The 21,344-nt window shown below is 48.1% G+C and overlaps 1 protein-coding gene across 1 annotated transcript in view; it reads left to right on the top strand.

The window, feature by feature from the left end:
- BPIFB6 (BPI fold containing family B member 6) overlaps nucleotides 1-10,978 on the top strand; it is a 42,389-nt gene extending 31,411 nt beyond the window's left edge. Inside the window, exon 9 of the mRNA XM_063144422.1 lies at nucleotides 10,889-10,978. Within this exon, the coding sequence (XP_063000492.1) occupies nucleotides 10,889-10,978 (90 nt within the window). The remainder of the gene's footprint in view (nucleotides 1-10,888) is intronic.
- The last annotated feature ends 10,366 nt before the right edge of the window (nucleotides 10,979-21,344 follow it).

Here is a 21,344-nt window from a genome sequence, read left to right on the forward strand (position 1 = left end):
ACTGGACTGGCCATCTTCTTCAAAAACCTTGGTTTTTCCCATGTCTGTTTTCATATATAAGTTTCAAGGCCTTGTTGTAGGGTTGTGAGACACAGGTATGAGAAATAGTTCAATTAAAATATGTTTGGCTTCCCTTAAAAGTTCTGGGCTGTTTTGCCTGAAGAGAAAATTATAAGTTCTCTTCACGTGTCACTTTATATGAAACTTTGCTGGCAATTCTAGGTGCTTACGTAGACATACAATCTACACTGGCCAGAATACTCATGATTCACATGAGCAAATGGTGCTTCTCTTCTCTTCTCTTCTCTTCTCTTTGGCCACTCTTAGGCTGCCACTCAGTCAGGGATGAAGACTAAGAGGTTAAGTCTCAGACTTCATGCAGTAGAAGCTGGTGGCTCTGATGTCAGTGGGGCCATTAATCTGCTCCGGGTTTCAGCCAGAGCCAGTCTGAACTCTAAAGGAGTTATCCATAGTGCTTTGCCTCTTGGATAGCTCCTTTAGACTTCTGACTGGTTCTAACTGAAACCCAAAGGGGTCTGGAAACAAAGCCCTATGAAGAGAGACTGAAAGAACTGGGCATGTTGAGCCTGGATAAGAGAAGATTGAGGGGAGACATGATAGCATTCTTCAGATACTTGAAAGGTTGTCCCACAGAGGAGGGCCAGGATCTCTTCTCGATCCTCCCAGAGTGCAGGACACGGAATAACGGGCTCAAGTTAAAGGAAGCCAGATTCCGGCTGGCCATCAGGAAAAACTTCCTGACTGTTAGAGGAGTATGACAATGGAACCAGTGACCTAGGGAGGTTGTGGGCTCTCCCACCCTAGAGGCTTTCAAGAGGCAGCTGGACAGCCCTCTGTCAGGGATGCTTTAGGGTGGATTCCTGCATTGAGCAGGGGGTTGGATTTGATGGCCTTAGAGGCTCCTTCCAACACTACTATTCTAAGATTCTATGATTCATCACCCGACTGACATCAGAGTCACCTGCCACCACTGACATCATGGTGAAGTTGGGCTTTGAGGAAGGATTTGAAGGGAGGTGGGTCATGAGGAGAAGTGTTAGTGGAGGATTTAAACTTGGCTAGAAAGACTAATAAAATACAGTTTGTAAAACAAAGCAGGCCACGAGATCAGGATGATGGTGGAGAGACTAGCATGTACCTATAAGCTCTTAACCTTCCTCTTCATCCTCCTCTTCCTCTCCCTCATTTTACAGGACAACAGATATTGCTGTGACTTCTCCATCAGTTGACAACTTTGATGTAAGTTTGAGTTTGTGTTAGGATACTCAAGAACACACATTGAATTGTGGCGTTATTGTCACAAGAATAAGGCATCCAGAAATATATGGCAACTAGGAACACAATTCCCCATGTTCTTGCACAGTGGCTATTTATTTCAAGGAGACTTGTGCTGGAGGACAAAGCTGGCCATGAGATCAGGGTAAAACAAAGCAGGCCACAAGATCAGGTGGAGAGACTGGCATGTACAGTGGCTATTTACCGAGGAGACTTGTGCTGGGGGACTTCCAGTTACTAGTTCTTGTCCTTTACCACCCAAGGTTATTTCTTTTCTTCCCCCCCCTTTTTTTCTTTCTCCTATTGTGTTATTTAAAACAGAAAAAGGACAGTCTAAATTGAAATTCTAGGTAAGCAATCACAGTGGTGCCTTTGTGTTAGCATTGGCTAGCTATTAGGGGTGTGCACGGACCCCCCGCTCCGCTTCACTTCCAGATCCGCGATTTGCGGATCGGGCCGCTCCGCCCCGCCCCCGCTCCGCTCCGCTCGGAGCTCCGGATCCGGATCGGAGCTCCGTTCCCCCCCCCCCATAGGCTTGCATTAAGCTAAAAAAGTATACAACTTTTTTTTCTGTTAAATTTAGAAACCTCAAGTTTGGTACCATGACACCTCATGGAGGTATACACACGGATGCCAAGACTCAAGGCAATCCCATCATCCCCTGATTTTTGGGGAATTTATGAAAACCGGGCACCCCATTCACACCCCTTTCCATAGCTCCGTCAATTTGCACGTTAAAAATCTCAAACTCGCCACCATGAAAGCTTATCCAGGGGTGCACACGCATGCCAAGACTCAAGGCAGTCCCATCATCCCCTGATTTTTGGGGAATTTATGAAAACCGGGCACCCCATTCACACCCCTTTCCATAGCTCCGTCAATTTGCACTTTAGAAACCTCAAACCCGCCACCATGATAGCTTGTCCAGGGATACATACGCATGCCAAGACTCAAGGCAGTCCCAGCGGCAGAGCCCGGTAAAGGACCAAGGGAGAGGGGGACCTTACCTGCCTCCGTCCGTGGTCCGTTGCCGTCTTCAGTTGAGCCTGCAGTTCCACCAGGAAGTCTGGGCCGCGGCCCAGACTTCCTGGTGGAACCGCGGGCTCAATTGAAGATGCTGACGGACCGCGGACGGAGGCAGGTAAGGGAGAGGAGGGCGGGGGGGCGTTACCAGGCCCTGCCGCCGTCGCCGCATGGGCGACAGCGGCAGGGCCCGGTAAACCCCACTTACCTTTCCGGCGGAGCTCCGGATCGAGGCGAAGGATCCGCCTTCACCTCGATCTTCTCCGCCATGCTCCGCCGGCCCCCCAATCCTCTTCGCCTCCGCCTTAAGGGCAGGCGAAGCCCCCCGCTCCGCTCCTGCTTCTCCGGTCCGATTAGAAGCGGAGCACATCCCTACTAGCTATAACTGGGTAGATAAGTAATAACCTGGAGAGAAAATTCTTCTGGAAGCATTAGGCAAAACAGAGTGAGACGTTTCCCAGTCAAGCATCAGAAGCATGAATGGGAGTTCTGCAAGATCGCAGGTCCTAGTGGATCGTGTGGGAGTAAAAAGAAGCCAAAGGCAAAGGTAGAACCAGGCAATCTTCAAAACGGAATATTTACAAAAGTTTATTTACAGTGCCAAGGTGCCGCCTACGCATTTCGAACGCAAACTACGCTCTTCCTCAGGGCTGTTATCTAAAAAATAAATAAAAAAAGTCCTTTGAATCATAATATTTACAATTAGAGGCGTTTTACAAGTTTATGTACCTTAAAAATACTTTTAAAAACTTATGTATATCCAGACATACAAATTGTAATCAAAAGGTGTAATACATCATCATTCAGTTAATTAAAGTATATATACAAAAATATACCAACCAGGAGTAAATATCTACGTTACAAATGCAAACATCAGAGTTTACTTACAGAGTTCGTTAAGTTGTCTGCAGAACGCTGCTAGACTAACATACTAAAGGAGGTGAGATTTATAGGGAGGGAAAAGAGACCTTGACAACTAATTGGAAACAAATGTTTCTTATAACAGTGCCGATAATTCCAAAGACTCATTGAGGCCGGATGGGCTGATAGTATTGAGCCTGATAATCCATCTGGCCTCTCTTTCTAAAAGGATCCTATCAGATTTATTCTTTTATACCTTTGCCTTTGGCTTCTTTTTACTCCCGCACGGGGTTTTCCTTGCTTTTGCACCTAGTGGATCGTGGCCTAAGGTTCAGTGACAGAGACCCCTTGCTTTGCATGCAGAAGGTCTCAAGTTCAAGTCAAGGCAGCATCTCCAGGCAGAAGTAGGGAAGAATCCTGCCTGGAGAAGTCCTGGAGAGCCGTTGCTGCCAATGACTGTTGATGACATTGGCCTAGATAGACCAATGGACTGACACTGCCTAAGGCAGCTTTCTCTGTTCCCATGATCCCAAGAGCCCTTTAAAGTCTCTTCAAAGATTTGCACACATGCATGCCTTGCAGGAATTGTGGGGCGTTTTCTATCCTGCACCATAAATCATAGCTGGATGATCAAAGATGTGCCTTGATTGGAGAAGGTTGCAAGCATCGCCACCGTTGAAAGGATCTCAGTTAGCAAGTGATGGGAACGTCCTCTGGAGAACTGCCGACAGTCGTAGTGGATAACCACGGGCTGGAACTAATAACGGTCTCTTTTAGTCTAAGGCAACTTCATATATTATTGAGGATGGTGCATCATTTAGTAGCAGAACGCAAGTGTTGTACATAGAAGGTTCTAGCTTCGGTCCCTGGTATAGCCAATTGAAAAGGAGTTTGGAGAGCAGTTCTGGGAATCCACCAGGGATGAAGTATAGGCAGATGTCAGAGGGGAGACAAGAGTTGTGCCAGGGGGTCAGAGCTGAGGGACCAATCCAGGAGTCAGAATCAAAGAATGCATAGGAATACACCAGAGCCAGGATGGTCTCGCCACTCAGGCAAGCACCCAGACCAAACAGGAAGTATTTTATAGTCCATCCTGTCTAGAAGTGACCAATGGCAAACCAGGCTGAGCAGGGCCAGTCCAAACCTTGAGACTACTCCACTGCCAGGAAGAGGACCCAGGCTGTAGTTCTGGTAACTCACTTTACAGGGCAGCTGTACGGAGAGGCAAAGGATCCAGGCTGTTCCTCAGAAAGACCCGTAGGTCCCAGGAAAGGTGATGCTCATCAGAATAGAGTGGTCTAGATGGACTGGCTGAGCAACTTAACAGAAGGCAGCTTCATATGCTCAGCTGCTTTTGAAACAGCCTCAGGTTTCAGGAGCAACAAGCCAAATTTGCCCTTGAAAAGTTAAGACCCAGTGTTGCTTTTATATTCAGTTTGTGTATCAAATGCAATGAGGACTCTGTTACTTCTTGTTGCAGGATGAACAAGTAAAGGAATATATGAGAGATATTGTAAGCACCGCTTGCATGCCAGCAGTCAAGAGTAAGTGGCTGTGTGTGTTGTTGGTTGTCTGACCCTAGCAAAACAAAATTTCCTGACTATGGGGTGGCACAGAGTTCCCCAGCTCATGCAGGGTCTTTCTCATGGCTGTCATTAGCATCAGAGAGTTCTAGAATTGGTGGCAGGCTGGGTGGCTGGGATCTTGTGGGACATCATCCAATCCCCAATATTTGCCTTGTCCACCTCCTGCTTGAAGAATCCTGGTGAGAGAGAGCCCCAAAAGCCTATCAGGTCATTGTTTCCACTGCCAAACTTCTATTATCATTAAGTTTCTCCTAATATTGAACTGAAATCTACTTTCCTGTAAGATAAACCCATCAGATCCAGTCCTACCGTATGAGGTAGCAGAGGACAAGTTTTTGCCCTCTTCTTTAGGGTTTTGAAGTGTGCTACCATACCCACCCACCCACCCTCAGTCTTCTCTTCTCCAGGCTAAACATGCCCAGTTTCCTTTTTCTTCTTAGGGTGCCTTCTCCTATCAGAGGTTAGCTGTGATTACAGCTATTTTTTGCAACATACTGGAATTTTTAAAAACAACAACACGAAACCCACACATACTTCTTTTGCTCTTTTCACAAGAGAGTCTTTCCCAAGGAATCAGAACAATATAGAATCATCCCCTTTCCCCTGACCTACTAGCTTTCCATAGGCAGGGAGATCTGTGGGTGCGGTGAGCTTTCAGACATGATTCAGCACACCTACAACTGAAATGGGAAAATCCAGCAGGGACTATTTATTTTTTTATTTATTTATTTATTAAGAGTTCTATATTGCACCCTATATTGGTTCTCAGGGATCAAACCAATTTACATCTACACAATGTACGTGTCTGAATTGGTTCTGGGTTGTGGCATGGTCTTTGCTGGGTCTCTCAGGAAAGAGAATTCGAGCTTTTCTCCATGTGCGATTTATTTTGTGCTCATGATTCCTTACTCATGGTTCTTTATGGGTTCTTTAGAAGACATTGCGATCCTCCAATTTTGCTTCCGTTTTTCGAGAGCACTCTCCCGGCTTCCTTTAGAGTGGGGAAAATGGAGTATAGTTTGTGAAATCAACAGAACTACTTGCGTATTTGCACTATCCTGCTATAGTTCAGCTCCACTTAAGAGGGGAAAAGCAGGAAAGGAAAAGTTCTTTGTATAGAGCTTTGACCTCAATTCTTCAACGAAACTGAAAGTAGTTACAGTTAGGGCTGTGCTCTGCCTCGGACTGAGGCCCCGAATCTGAGTCAAGGTGGGCTGATTCGTCCTGCCTTGGCTCGGTTCCAAGGCGGTTCTGGTGAAGCCCAAGGTGGCCCGAAGCCGAAGCCAATTGGTTCTGGTGAAGCCCAAGGTGGCCCGAAGCTGAAGCCAATTCGTTCTGGTGAAGCCCAAGGTGGCCTGAAGCCGAAGCCAATTGGTTCTGAGCTTCGGGCTGCCTCGGTGCTTCGGAGCTGGCCCTCGGCGGGTCCCTTACCTGTCCGCCGTCTGCCGTCTCCTTTGCCTTCCTGCTTCTGGTGGCTTCTGGTGCTGCCAACGCAAATAACAGGAAGTAGTTTAGTACCTCTATGGTCACAAACTACGGTGGCAATAGAGGTACTAATCACTCAGGGGCCCCATGATATCTTAAAATTGCATGGCCTACTTCCTGTCATTTGCATCAGCAGCACCAGAAATTGCCAGAATCAAGGCGGTGATGGCGGACGGCAGCAGGTAAAGAGAGTAGGGAAGCCTTTTCTGGGTGCCGGCTGTGCAGCCGGCACCCAGAAAAGTCCGAGTTGACTCGGAGGGCCCGAATCTTGCCTCAGCTTCAGCGCTGAGGCAGGTTGGGCAATCCCCGAAGTACCTCCAAGCCAAACTGGGGTTGCTTCGGGAGCTCGGGGCTGGCCCCGAGGTGGATAGGGTGTGTGTGTGCACAGCCCTAGTTACCGTGATTAACAACTTTGTGTAAAAAAAAAAGTCCTAGCATAGGGATGTAGGTTGGTGCATAGATTTTTAAAAAAATGGAGCGGAGGAAGACCGTGTAAGCTGCTTCAGATTCCTTGCAAGAGGAAAAAAAGTCAGGGTATAACTGTAATAATAAGTAAATAAATAAACAATAGAGTCTATGCTATTGCTGCCCAGACAACGTGCATAGACAGGAGGGTGTGTTCTTGGCAGTACTTTTCTTTAGCCATTTGCTCTAGCCATTCAGTAATCTGGGAGAGATGAACAGCATACACCGATTGCCCAGTCTAAAGATCCGTTTCTATGTTTGCATGTTTCAGGTGCACTGTCTGACAACCGGATGAATCTTCCAAATATGCTTGGGGCCACGTATGCTGAAAGCGAAACTAAAATCCACATAGTCCCGGTCAGTTTGTCAAAATTTACTTTCTTACTTACATTTCTTAGACTGGGGCCCCTGCATGGTTGAAGAACACTTTCTGCCAGTCCGGGCCCAGCCATCTTTTCCCTGACTCTAGCCTTCTCTAACCTGCTGCCCTCCAGATGCGCTGGACTGCAACTCCCATAATCCCACAGTCATCATAGCTGTGGGAGCTGAAGTCCAACACACCTGAGGGCTCCAGATTGGGAAAGGCTGCCTTGCCCTGATGCCATGCCTATAACACCATCTTGAACTCTGTAATGCCTCATCAAGAATGTGCTGTGCCCCCTCCCGCACAGAAACTGGGTGTACTTTCCCATATTAATATGTTTTGGCTGACATATATGTGGGGCCACTTTCTCCTGCCCCCTGAACTCACGCAGGGAAATCATCTTTCATCTTTTAAGTCAGTTGGTGATATTGGAAAAGGGCAACTTAGTACTGCCGGAGTCAAGAAGCCAGTGACAAGGATTTTGAAAGAATACGAAGAGTTTTATTGAGGATTAGAATGAAGGAAAATGTTAAGCAATATTTAAAAAGCATTGCATGAGAACTGACATTTACTGGGTTAACAAGAACTGCACACACTGGTAACTTCCCGCTTAGACTACTGCAATGCATTCTACATGGGGCTGCCCTTGAAGACGACGTGGAAGTTGCAGCTAGTGCAAAATGCAGTAGCTAGATTGCTGGCGGGTACATCTTACAGAGACCACATAACACCGGTCTTAAAGGAGCTGCACTGGCTGGCTATACGCTTCTGGTCGGAATTCAAAGTGTTGGTAATGACGTTTAAAGCCCTAAACGGCTTGGGACCTCGATACTTGAGAGAGTGCCTCTCCTTATATATGCCTGCTCGAGACTTGAGATCTGTTGGAGGAGCCCTTCTCCGCATCCCACCAATGCAACATATATGCTATGATGGGACAAGGGAGAGGGCCTTCTCTGTGGTGGCACCCCGACTGTGGAATGCCCTCCCCTGGGAGGCCCGATTGGCACCAACAGTGATCGCATTTCGACGCCAAATAAAAACACGGCTTTTTAACAAAGTCTTTGATGGTTAAACGCACTGGCACATTGTTTTAACTGCTTTTAAATTATATATTGTTTTAACTTGGATCATGGTTTAATTTGTGTTTAACTGCATATTTATTGTTTTATATTATATGTTTTTATCTGTATGTCGCTGTGAGATCTTAATGATATAGGGCGGGATATAAATGTTTTAAATAAATAAATTAAATAAGAAATAAGAACCTCAAATACTATAGACATGTGTGATCCCAGCTATTACTCCACATATATTTCCTGAAAAGAAAAAAACATTCAATGTGTAATTTCTGTGTGTGTGTATATAACGCGCACACGCATTATAATAGAGGGGCACAGAGGTGGAAGTTCAGGAGGGACAGAGACAGACAGATTTCTCTTGCACCACTTTAGGAATTCCTAACATTCAGTGGCTTCAAGAGTCACCTTTTATCCCTAGTGCTGAGTCCCGGAGTCTCATCGGATCTGTACAAATATTAAAAAGGTTACAAGGTGCTAGTCCTTATTTGAAAGACCGTATTCTCCCTTATGAGCCTGCCCATGCTTTGAGATCTTCTGGAGAAGCCCTACTTTCAGTCCCACCATCTTCACAGGCGCGCTTGGTGGGAAAATGGGACAGGGCCTTCTCTGTGGCTGCTCCAGTGCTCTGGAACTCTCTTCTCAGGGAAGCTAGGCTGACTCCCTCCTTGATGGGCTTTCGGAAGCAGGCTAAAACTTGTTTGTTCCAGCAGGCCTTTGGAGAGTAATCTGGCCCTCCATCTATGTTAATGACTTATAATTTTGTTGTGTATTTTAAACGTTTATGTTCTTATTTTTTAATTTATTTTTACATTTTTTTCCTAGGTTTTACAATGTATATTTTAAACTTTGTAAGGCCGCCTTGAGGCCCAGTATTGGGCAAAAGGCGGGATACTACTATTATTATTATTATTATTGTTATTATTATTTATTTATTTATATAGCACCATCAATGTACATGGTGCTGTACAGAGTAAAACAGTAAATACTAATACTAATACTACTACTAATAATAATCAGAGGTAAACCTCACTGGTTCCCCCCTCCCAATGAAGGTTTGTGTGTTTGTTGTTGGGGAATCCTAATTAGACATATGACTATATACATTTGTGGTCAAACTCTGCCTTAGCGGGAGACAGGGACACCGGTGCCACGGCACAGGCTCTGAACACCCGGCCCGGCCGCGGACACTCCCTGCTCAAGCCAAGCACCACCGCTTGATACGCCTGAGGCGAGGGACAAACACCGCCTTTCTCCAAACTATGTGGAGAAAGAGGTTAAATGGAGGATTTCAGTATATAAAATAATATGCTGTGAATTATATGTGCTGAGGTGAATGATTGTCAGAGTGGGTGTTAAATGTAAATAACTTCAGATCAAAAATGCCAAACAGACACGTGGGATTTTTGTGATAGTTAAAACAAAATGATTAAGATTTAATTTTAAACGTTCACAAGCTTTGTTTCAAATTAAAACATTTCGAAACCTTTTTGAAACCTCTCATCCAATCCTTTCACTCATTCAGCACGCTTTCCTTTCTCTCACACAATCACTCTTGAACTTTATTATCAGTATTGTTTATTTTACACAAACTGTCTATCTGCACACCCCACTCAAAAGACACCACTCTCTACACTGAACCTCAGTCTATCCAGAACCCAAGTACTCTACACAGAGAGAGCTAAAGCACTAAAGGCTAAAGACTCTAAGGCCACAGCTAGACCTAAGGTTTATCCTGGGATCATCCAAGGTTCACCCCTGCCTGAGCACTGGATCTCCTGTGTGTCACTAAGATGAACAGGTTTGACCCCTGGATGATCCAGGGATAAACCTTAGGTCTAGCTATGGCCTTAAAGTACCTAAAAAGTCTCCCACAATCCCCTCAGTCCTTCCCTTATATATCACTCCTTCCCCCTCCTCAGACATTCTAACTCCACCCACGCAGGCCAACCAACATTCTAAGCACCACCGACTTACCAATTAGGGAACTGACTTGTGGGGTGTAACACCACAACACCTTCCAAGTTTTAGCACGTGATATGGGGGAAGCCTGACCAAAATGGGCTCAGCCCAAGGCATGTAAAGGTGACCATGTGCACCAGCTTTCCCCATCAATGGCTACTACTCCTGATGGTACCTCCAGTATCAGAAACAGTGTGCCTATGTTGGAGAACATGGGGGCGGGGCGGGGGAGAGAGAGCTGCTGCACTCATTCCCTGCTTTGTGGGCTCCTGGTCAACAGCTGTTTGGACACTTTTTGAAGAGAACGCTGGATGAGATGGACCCTTGGTCTGATCCAGCAGGCCTACCTGATGTCCTCCAACATGGTGCCCTCCAGAAACGTAGCACAACAACTCCCCTACTTCCCAGCCAGTGTGGCCAATTATGAGGCTTGCTGTCCAACACATCTGGAGGGCACCCCGTTGGGGAAGAAATCTTGAGAGGGAGGTTCTGAAGCTTTGAAATGGAGGGCTTCTCCTTTGCCCTCTCACTGCTGTCCACGTTTGACACCATTGGGATTTAGGCATTCTGACGGCAACCCCTGCAACTATGGGGCTTTTACACGCACCTCAATGGAAGTGGCCGCTCTGCCTGCCTGCCTGCCTTACCGGTCCTGTTTACCAAATTGCCCCTGCTGGTTCCTCCTTCATGCTTTTGCCCCTCCTTCTCTCAAGGACTGGTGGTGACATGAGCCCAACATGACCCCCTTTTCGATTTTTCAATCTTTGCAGAACACTCTGATACTTGACGTGAAGACCCAGGCTCCCGACGAAGAAGTGCTGATGGGAAAACTGGGGAAATTGGCTGCTATGAAAGTCTGAGAATAATGCCAGGAGACAGAGGCCCGCACACCCTCTGTGCCCCCCAGCACCCCAGCTTTGCCACCCAGCCACCTGATCCAAACATCTGGACTCAGCAAAACCAAAACATAAACAGCACGTATGCACACACGTGTGCGCACCTAGAGAAGAGGAAACCCATATCCTGCTTCCAGGAGTCCGGAGCGGGTTCTGCTTGTTTGCTTGTTTCCTTGCTTGCTTACCTGATGAAAGTTCACCATGATTCCCAATTCTGCCAATTCTAACAATCCACCAAAAACTTTGCATGTTTATCCAATAAAAGACTGAGATTTCATCCACTGCATGTATTTGGTTTTCATTTTACTCCGCAGCAGGTCTGTGGAAATCCATTCTTGGGACAAACGTGGATGGGAAGAAGTTTGAACAGAAGGCCCACGTGAGCAGCTCCAGTGGGTCAAACCACAGGGCCATTTATTGCAGAAATTAGCACCTTGATAAGCCAGTGGTACAAAGTAAAGAGCAGGGGTTTCTGCTGCTGTTCTCTAAATAACGTGGAAGATGTGTGCCCTGGAACCCGCAAACGGGCAGAACATCAGAGGGATGTAGAAACAAAGGATTTGTTGAAATCGGAGAGTGCAATATGGAAGTCAAAATGGTGATGGCCGGGGCTGGGTTGATCTTAAATAGTTATCAAGGACACCAAGCCGTGCAACCTGGCAGACTGTAGCAAGCAACAGCCACACCGCCTCACTTGCCACCAAGATACTAAAACCTGATTTTTCTAAACCATCCAGAAACCTGTGTTCTCTAAACAATGGTTCTTTATCTTTAAAGTGGACTTGGGCTGGACTGTCTATCAAACAGAGGACAACTTCAAATAGAAGACTTTCCTCTGCCAGCTCTCCAAAACAGAGGATTGTCCTCTGTAAAGTAGGACACCTGGCTTTCCAATGGGCATTATGTGGTCCTCCAGACATTTTGCCCTTCAAGATTGAGGGGAGACATGATAGCACTCTTCAAATACTTAAAAGGTTGTCACACAGGGGAGGGCCAGAATCTCTTCTCAATCCTCCCAGAGTGCAGGACAAGGAATAACGGGCTCAAGTTAAAGGAAGCCAGATTCCAGCTGGACATCAGGAAAAACTTCCTGACTGTTAGAGCAGTACGACAATGGAATCAGTTCCCTAGGGAGGTTGTGGGCTCTCCCACACTAGAGGCCTTCAAGAGGCAGCTGGACAACCATCTGTCAGGGATGCTTTAGGGTGGATTCCTGCATTGAGCAGGGGGTTGGACTCGATGGCCTTGAAGGCCATCCTTCATCATCCTTCATGTGATGCAACCATACTTAGAATACTGTGTACAGTTCTGGTTCACTGCACCTAAAAAAAAAAGATATTGTAGAGCTAGAAAAAGTGCAGAAAAGGGCAACTAAAATGATCAGACGGGCAGCAACTATTACCCTAAGAAGAAAGGTTGCAAGAGCTGGGAGTGTTTACCTTAGGAATGAAAAGGAGGCTGAGGGGAGACATGGTAGAGGTGTACAAAATTATGCATGATGTGGAGAATCTGGATAGGGAGATATTTTTCTCCCTCTCCCATAATACTAGAAGCCAGTGGGGTCATGCCATGAAACTGATTGGTGGGAGATTCAGGACAGATAAAAAAAAGGACTTCTTCACACAGCGTAGAGTAAAACTAGCGAAAGATGTGGTGATGGCCACCAACATTGATGGCTTTAAAAGGGAACTAGACAAATTCCTGGAGAGGAGAGGTACAACGGCTACCTGTCCTGAGGCCTCTATGCTACTTCCAGTATCAGAGGCAGTAATCCTACGTACTCCAGTTCTTTGGGAACATGGACAGAGGGTGCTGTTGCACCCGTGTCCTGCTTGGGGGTCTTCCATCAACTGCTGGTTGGCCGCGGTGTGAACTAAATGGACTCTCGGTCCGATCTAGCAGGAATCTTCTTATACTGTTACGAGAGACAGCTTAAAAAACCGAACCATGCTGCATTGAGAAGGAGGACGGGATGATGAGAAATCAACCAACTCCATAATAGTGTATTTGGCCATTGCTAGATGAGGAGTTAGCGCGGTGTGAGGCCCAGTCTCCCTCCTGTGCATCCAGATGATGCACAGGGGATCCCGGGGTCAGGCTGGGCTAAGTCCTCCCTTGACCCGGGATAAGCGGATCCTCTTATGGCCCATCTTTTCCACAGCCCCGGAAGGTCTAGCAGGGTCCGTGGCTTTTCCTGGCTGCTCGCTTACTTGCGAGTAGCTGGGAGAAGCCATGCACTGGGCACAGCATTCCATAGGAACGCTGTGCCCACTGGGCCGGGGGGGGGATCACAGGGGGGGGGAGATGGGGGCCAGCGGAAAGAGCGGACCCGGCAGGAGAGAGGGGGGGAAGAAGAATGGGGACGGGCATGGTGGAGAGGGACAGGGCATGGCGGACGGGGGGGAGAAGAATGGGGACAGGCATGGCGGACGGGGACAGGGCATGGCAGACGGGGGGAGAAGAACGGGGACAGGCATGGCAGATGGGGATGGGCATGGCGAGCTGGGACGGGGGATGGGCATGGCGAGCTGGTGGGGGGTATCAGGCATTGTGGGGGGGAAATCAGGGGCAGGGAGAGTGGGGAACCCTTTATTTTTTTTAAAAAAAAACACTTACTGTTCCGTTGGTGCGCTCCTGCGCACATGGGACTTTAAGGGGGGGAAATGGAGGATGCGACGGGGCTTCCCTCGGCCCCGTCGCGTCTTACGTGTGGATGGCGCCTACAGGCCGCGCTACTTCTAACGCGGCCTGGCCCCTCCTCCCGCACGGATTATCTGGTAGGTCTAGCAAGGCCCTTTGTCATATTTGTACGAAGACCACATGTGATACACCCAGGAAAAGCAAACTTCTTTGATTCACCTGGGTGCCCGATGGTTGGTTTTGATCTGACTTATTTCTCTTGCCCTGCATTTATGTCTTGAGGCACGAGGGGCATGATTATTTATTTATTTATTTATTACATTTTTATAATAAATGTAATTTATTATAGCCGAAGCTCTCTGGGCGGTTCACAAAAATTAAAACCACAATAAAACACCCAACAGGTTAAAAACACAATTACGAAATACAGTATAAAAAGCGCAACCAGGATAAAACCACACAGCAAAGTTGATATAAGATTAAAATACAGAGTTAAAACAGTAAAATTTAAATTAAAGTTAAAATTAAGTGTTAAAATACTGAGTGAATAAAAAGGTCTTCAGCTGGCGACGAAAGCAGTACAGTGTAGGCGCCAGGCGGACCTCTCTGGGGAGCTCATTCCACAACCGGGGTGCCATAGCGGAGAAAGCCCTCCTCCTAGTAGCCACCTGCCTCACTTCCTTTGGCAGGGGCTCACGGAGAAGGGCCCCTGTAGATGACCTTAAGGTCCGGGCAGGTACATATGGGAGGAGGCATTCCTTCAAATAACCTGGCCCCAAACCGTTTAGGGCTTTAAATGTCAATACCAGCACTTTGAATTGGGCCCGGACCTGGACTGGCAGCCAATGAAGCTGGAAAAGGACTGGCGTAATGTGATCTCGTCGGCCAGTCCCTGTTAGTAACCTTGCTGCCCTATTTTGTACCAGCTGAAGCTTCCGGACCGTTTTCAAAGGCAGCCCCATGTATAACGCATTGCAGTAATCCAAACGAGAGGTTATCAGAGCATGGATAACTGTAGCTAGGCTATCTCTGTCCAGATAAGGGCGTAGTTGGTATATCAACCTAAGCTGATAAAAGGTGCTCTTTGCCACTGAGTTCACCTGTGCCTCAAGTGACAGTTCTGGACCCAAGAGCACCCCCAAACTACAGACCCGATCCTTTAGGGAGAGTGCAACCCCGTCCAGGACAGGGCAAACATCACCTCGCCGGACAGATGAACCAACCACTAACAGTACCTCCGTCTTGTCTGGATTGAGTCTCAGTTTGTTAGCCCTCATCCAGTCCATTACCGTGCCCAGGCACTGGTTCAGAACAGTCACTGCCTCCCCTGGGTTTGATGAAAAGGAAAGGTAGAGCTGGGTATCATCCGCATATTGATGACACCTCAGTCCACATCTCCGGATAACCTCCCCCAGCGGCTTCATGTATATGTTAAACAGCATAGGGGATAAGATAGAGCCCTGCAGAACCCCATGGCTTAGGAGCCACAGCACAGAGCAATAATCCCCCAGCACCACCTTCTGGAATCGGCCATCCAAGTAGGAGCGGAACCACTGCAACGCAGTACCTCCCACTCCCAGCTCAGACAACCTATCCAGAAGGATACCATGGTCGATGGTATCGAAGGCTGCTGAGAGGTCCAGGAGAACCAACAGGGTCGCACTCCCCCTGTCTCTCTCCCGACAGAGGTCATCCCACAGGGCGACCAAGGCAGTTTCCGTTCCAAAACCAGGCCTGAAACCCGATTGAAATGGATCTAGATAATCCATTTCATTCAAGAGTGCCTGGAGTTGTCCTGCAACCACCCGCTCAAGCACCTTGCCCAGGAAAGGGATATTAGCCACCGGCCTGTAGTTGTTAACATCCTCCGGGTCCAGATTAGGCTTCTTCAGGAGTGGTCTAATTGCCGCCTCTTTTAAAGAGGCCGGCACCACTCCCTCTCTCAAGGAGGCATTCACAACCTCCTGGACCCAGCCGGCGAAAACTGAAACGGACGGCGCTCTGAATGCCTCTACTAGTGGAGCTGTATTAAGTGTGGTGTCCAATTCATGACGAAGCTGAGCGACTTTATCTTCAAAGTGCCGTGCAAACTCGTCACAGCATGCTACCGAGGGTTCCACCATCTCTCGCCCTGGCCCAGAGTGTAACAGGCCGCGAACCACCCGGAAAAGCTCCGCCGGACGACACTGAGAAGACGCAATGCTGGTGGAAAAGAACTGCCTCTTTGCCACCCTCACCACCACAGAGGAGGCTCGATAGTGAGCTCTAGCCCGTGTTCGATCAGACCCAGCACGAGTCTTCCTCCACCTGCGTTCTAGCCATCTGGAAACAGATAGGAAAAAGATGATGGAAGACTTGAGCAATATGCTCTATTGCGGCTTCCAATCAGGGCTTTTAAAAGGAAAATTTGGAATTGCACAATGCTATGCGATTGCCACTTCAGCACAGTTCTGCATTTTCATTGTGTTCACCCACATGCTTTGTTGCTTAGAGTTACGTGACATGACATTTTAGAACCCTATATAAAGCAGAGTAAAATCCTCCGAATTGGGGATTTGACACTAATGCGGAAATCTTTTTTGGACCAAGGGCTATTAATAAAAGCAGGGAGCAGGAGGAGGAGGAAGAAAACTCAGATGCACAAACATAGATGACACCAGATACAAATCTCGATGACTCCTAGAGAAACAATAACACAGAGGCATCTGCTTTTCCACTGGAGGGTCAGAATGCTGCACTAGAGAGGCCTTTGGTCTGCTTCAGCATTGGTCTTCTTGTGTTCTGTAGCCCAAACAACCAAGAGAAGAAAGTCATTTAGGCCACCTAGAGAGCTTTGCTCATGGCTGGTTTGTTTTTTCCTGCATCTGGCAGCTCCACGAGCAACTGGACTGGAACAGTGAAGCATTTGGGGAAGAGAGCTTAAAGCTTTTCTTCTGTAGCCCTCCTCCAGGCGTCCAGCACTTCATCCTCCATTGGTTTGCCAAGGTAATAGACAGTCAGTGGTTCTGAGAGTTCGTCTGCTAGTTCCTTCATTACACTAGGATGCAATTCATCAGGCTCTGGAGATTTGAACTCATTCAAAGAAATTAGGCGCAGAGCGGTAAAGCAGCAGTTACTGCAGCCGAAACTCTCCCCACGGCCTGAGTTTGATCCCAGCGGAAGCTGGTTTCAGGCAGCCGGCTCGGGTCGACTCAGCCTTCCATCCTCCCGAGGTCATGGTCGGTAAAATGAGTACCCAGCTAGCTGGGGGAAAGGTAATAATGGCCAGGGAAGGCAACGGCAAACCACCCCGCTATAAGGCCTGCCAAGAAAATGTCAGCGAAAGCTGGCGTCCCTCCAAGAGTCAATAATGACTCAGTGCTTACACGAGAGGTTCCTTTCCTTTCCTGACCATTTGTTTATCAATCTCAAACTGCAAACCTGCCCCTTCAGCTTGTACTTCACTTTTTCCAGTTGTATTGAAGAGGGAATTTCACCAGGTGCTGCATGCCTACAAAAGACACCTGCTGAAATTCCCTCTTCAATTCAACTGTTAAAGACACAGTAGCCCTGTCCTCCTTTTCATAGGGTCACCATAAATAAATGGAACTTAAATTCTAATTCAAGTTAGTTACATTCATGTATTTCTTGTTTTCTTGTCGTTGTAATTAACTCCGTTAATGCCGAGTGTTCATTTTCAGTCGATTTCCATGTCTCTGTTCCTTCCACAGAAATGCTTATTAGCTCCTTCGTGGAATCAGGCAGAAGGTGGCTAGAAAGGTTTATTAAGCAAAACGCCGACACGTTTTGGCCTCTGTCTTTTCAGGCCTTCTTCAGGGGGTTGTTATAAAGTCTGCAGAAATTATTAATAAGGGTCTAACTTGATCTAGGCACCGTCTGATGTTTTTGTGAAGTAGCCAGAGATGGGTGGGCAGGCCCAGTAAAATAAAAAAATAGGGTCTGTATGTAGGGTCTGTATGTAGGGAATATGTTCCCCAACCTGGTGCCCTCTGGATGGGCTGGACCAAGATGCTGGCTGGGAATGATGGGAGCTGTAGTCCACCAGCACAAGAGAATTAAAATTCCCAATGAATGCCTTTGTTGTTTTTGTCCCAATAACCTTCTTTCCCCTGCAGTCTAGGGTCTACCTAGGCTGGTGGCTCCAGTTTTGGTGAGGCTGTGGATCCATTCTGAGGCCTTAGCTGGACCTAAGGTTTATCCCGGGATCATCCCGGGGTCATCCCTGTGCATCTAATTGACACACAGGGGATCCCGGGAGCAGGCAGGGACGACCCCGGGACGACCCTGGGATAAACCTTAGGTCTAGCTAAGGCCTGAGTTTCAGTCAGCACTAGTAAGAATTCTCTAGAGAGCTCTGGAGAGCTCCTTAGAATTCTGGCTGGTTCTGAGGCCGTTGCTAGATGAGGACTTAGCCCGGTGCGAGGCCCGGGCTCCCTGATGTGCGTGCAGACGACGCACAGGGGATCCCGGGGTCAGGGCGGGCTAAACCCTCCCTTGACCCAGGATAACCAGATCTGCTTGTGGCCCGGTTTTTCCGCTGAGCCCGGGGCTGTGGAAGGTCTAGCTACTTCCATGGTTTTTCAAGCTGCTCACTTACTCACGAGTAGCCGGGAGAAGCCGCGCACTGGGCACAGCACTCCATAGGAGCGCTGTGCCCATCGGGCCAGGGGGAGTGAAATCACGGGGCGGGGGAGATGGGGGCCGGGGGGGAAAGAGTGGACCCAGCAGGAGAGATGGGGGGAAGAGCGGAGCCAGGGTGGGGAGAGCATGGGGGGGCGGAGGGGGCATCGGACATGTCGGGTGGGTGATCAGGCGGGCATGGCGAGCGGGCTGGGGGCATTAGACATGGTGGACAGGGGGGAAGAAGAACGGGGCCAGGGCAAGGAGATCGGGGACTGGCGAGCGAGCGGGGGGCGGACATGGCAAATGGGGGGAGGATGGGCGAGCGAGCGGGCAGGGGGGCATCAGACATTGTGTCGGGGGTAATCGGGGGCAGGGGGAACAAGGAACCCTTTATTTTTTTAAAATAAGACTTACTTTTCCGTTGGTGCACTCCTGCACACATGGCCCCTTTAATTTTTAAAAAATGGAGGACGCGACGGGGCTTTCCCTTACCCCGTCGCGTGTTACGTCTACCTAGGGGTGACAGCCTGCGCTAGCTGCAGCGTGGCCTCACCCCGACTCCCCATCGGATTATCAGGTAGGTCTAGCAAGGCCCTGAGTGAACCCCCCTCCTCCTCCTCCTCCTCCTCGCTGCCTGCTTTCCTCCCATTGGCATCATTGCCTTTTTCTTCCTGCAATGGATTTTTTTGTGCCCTGGGTCTGGATTGCAGAGAAATCTCACATTTCCTCTTTGCCAAACTTTTGACCAGGCCTCTGGCTCTTCAAAGTTGCTTTTTCAAAGCGGAGGCCTCTCCCAAGACCCTGGAAAGGTCACCCGGGTAGGGTGGGGGGACAGGATGTGTCTCTTTGTACTGAAACAGCATCCTATTATCTGGCTACTTGTCAAGGCTTGTAACCAACCTAATGACCTTTATCAGAGGCCTGCTTATCTTGGCTTCATGTTCATGACGGATCTGGCTCAAAGCCTGATGTGGATCAAAGGCTTTGATAATAGGATACGGCCTCGCTTACGCCCCCATTGTGTGTCTTGCGCACTCGCTCCCCTTCTGGCACTGAAACCCACCGAGCTTGTGAAGTTGCAGGTTTCGTTACCCAGCTGGGACAATGGCTGTGTTAATAAGGTCCTTGTCACCTGAGTAGAACCTTGTGGCCAGGATTGTTTGCTTGGGAGATAAGCTGTTCTTCCATGCCTGCCAGGACAAGCTCGCCTTTTAGGTCCCAGGCTGCTGCTTCCCGTTGGAAGGTGAACCAAGCAGAAATGCAGAGAAAGAACCTCTCCAGGAAGATCCAGGCTTCTGGGGGTCCTGGGCAAAGTTCCCTTCTCCTCCTGCGTCTTTAAAAGCAGCCTGGCAGCCCAAGGCGAAGGAGTAGAATCATAGAATCATAGAATAGCAGAGTTGGAAGGGGCCTACAAGGCCATCGAGTCCAACCCCCTGCTCAATGCAGGAATCCACCCTAAAGCATCCCTGACAGATGGCTGTCCAGCTGCCTCTTGAAGGCCTCTACTGTGGGAGAGCCCACAACCTCCCTAGGTAACTGATTTCATTGTCGTACTGCTCTAACAGTCAGGAAGTTTTTCCTGATGTCCAGCTGGAATCTGGCTTCCTTTAACTTGAGCCCGTTATTCCGTGTCCTGCACTCTGGGAGGATCGAGAAGAGATCCTGGCCCTCCTCTGTGTGACAACCTTTCAAGTATTTGAAGAGTGCTATCATGTCTCCCCTCAATCTTCTCTTCTCCAGGCTAAACCTGCCCAGTTCTTTCAGTCTCTCTTCATAGGGCTTTGTTTCCAGACCCCTGATCATCCTGGTTGACCTCCTCTGAACACACTCCAGTTTGTCTGCGTCCTTCATGAATTGTGCAGCCCAGAACTGGATGCAGTATAATGAAGCTGCTTCTCTTCTCACTTGCTCTCCATGCCAGGAAAAGCTTCCACTTAATTTCTGCATGCCAGGTTGATCTTAAAGGCTCCCATTAAAAGTCTCAAGGCGAGATAGGACCCACCAAATCCAAAAAGAATTAAAACCCAGATTTTTGAGCTACCGTAGACTCATTCTGGCATATTGGGATTGCAGTAAGGTTTAATCTGGGACCTCCTTTCCACATCCAAACTGAGTAGGGTGACCCTATGGAAAGGAGGACAGGGCTCCTGTATCTTTAACAGTTGAATGACCTATCCGGTAGAATTTTAGGATACTTTTAGTACGCTTTTAGGATGTTTTTTTAACAGTGCATACTATGTTTTAAGTTAGTATTTTATGTATTTTATGCTTGCTGTTGTTTCCTGCCTCAATCCAATTGGAGAGGCGGGTAAGAAATATAATAATAATAATAATAATAATAATAATAATAATAATAATAATAATAATAATAAATGGAATTTCAGCCAGTGTCATTTGTACGCAGGCAGCACCTGGTGAAATTCCCTCCTCATCACAACAGTGAAAGCTGCAGAAGCCCTGCCCTCTTTTGCATCTGGTCACCCTATCTATACTCCTGCGGCTTTCACTATTGTGATGAGGAGGGAATTTCACCAGGTGCTGCCTGCGTACAAATGACACCTGCTGAAATTCCCCTTTCAATACAACTGTTAAGGATAGAGAAGCCCTGTCATTCTTTCCATAGGATCACTCTAAAATGGCCTGGAAATATGTTAGTGCACCCACCCACTTAGCAATAGCACTTGACCCCACTCCTTTCCATATAATCACCCTAAAACTGAGCTGCGGAAGACATAATGGGTCAATAAGGAAACAACCATCTCGCCAAACATGTGCAGAGTTATGACACATTAAGGGAGTTTGGGGTTGGGTTTTAAGATCAAGAGTGGGGCTTTCAGCCTTGGCTGGCATCAACCCTGACACAATAAATAGACGAAGCACTGATTACTCCTTAACCCTATACCAACTACGCCCTTATCTGGACAGAGATAGCCTAGCTATAGTTAACCATTAGGGGTTTGCACGGACCCCCTGATCCTCTTCGCGGCTGCTCCGCTCCGCTCCGCTGCGGAGCTCTGGCTCCGAATCGGAGCTCCGCAGTGGCGGGGAGTGGCATCAGGTAAGCCCC

This window comes from Elgaria multicarinata, chromosome 1 (genome assembly GCF_023053635.1).
Source record: "Elgaria multicarinata webbii isolate HBS135686 ecotype San Diego chromosome 1, rElgMul1.1.pri, whole genome shotgun sequence".
NCBI classification, from domain to species: domain Eukaryota; kingdom Metazoa; phylum Chordata; class Lepidosauria; order Squamata; family Anguidae; genus Elgaria; species Elgaria multicarinata.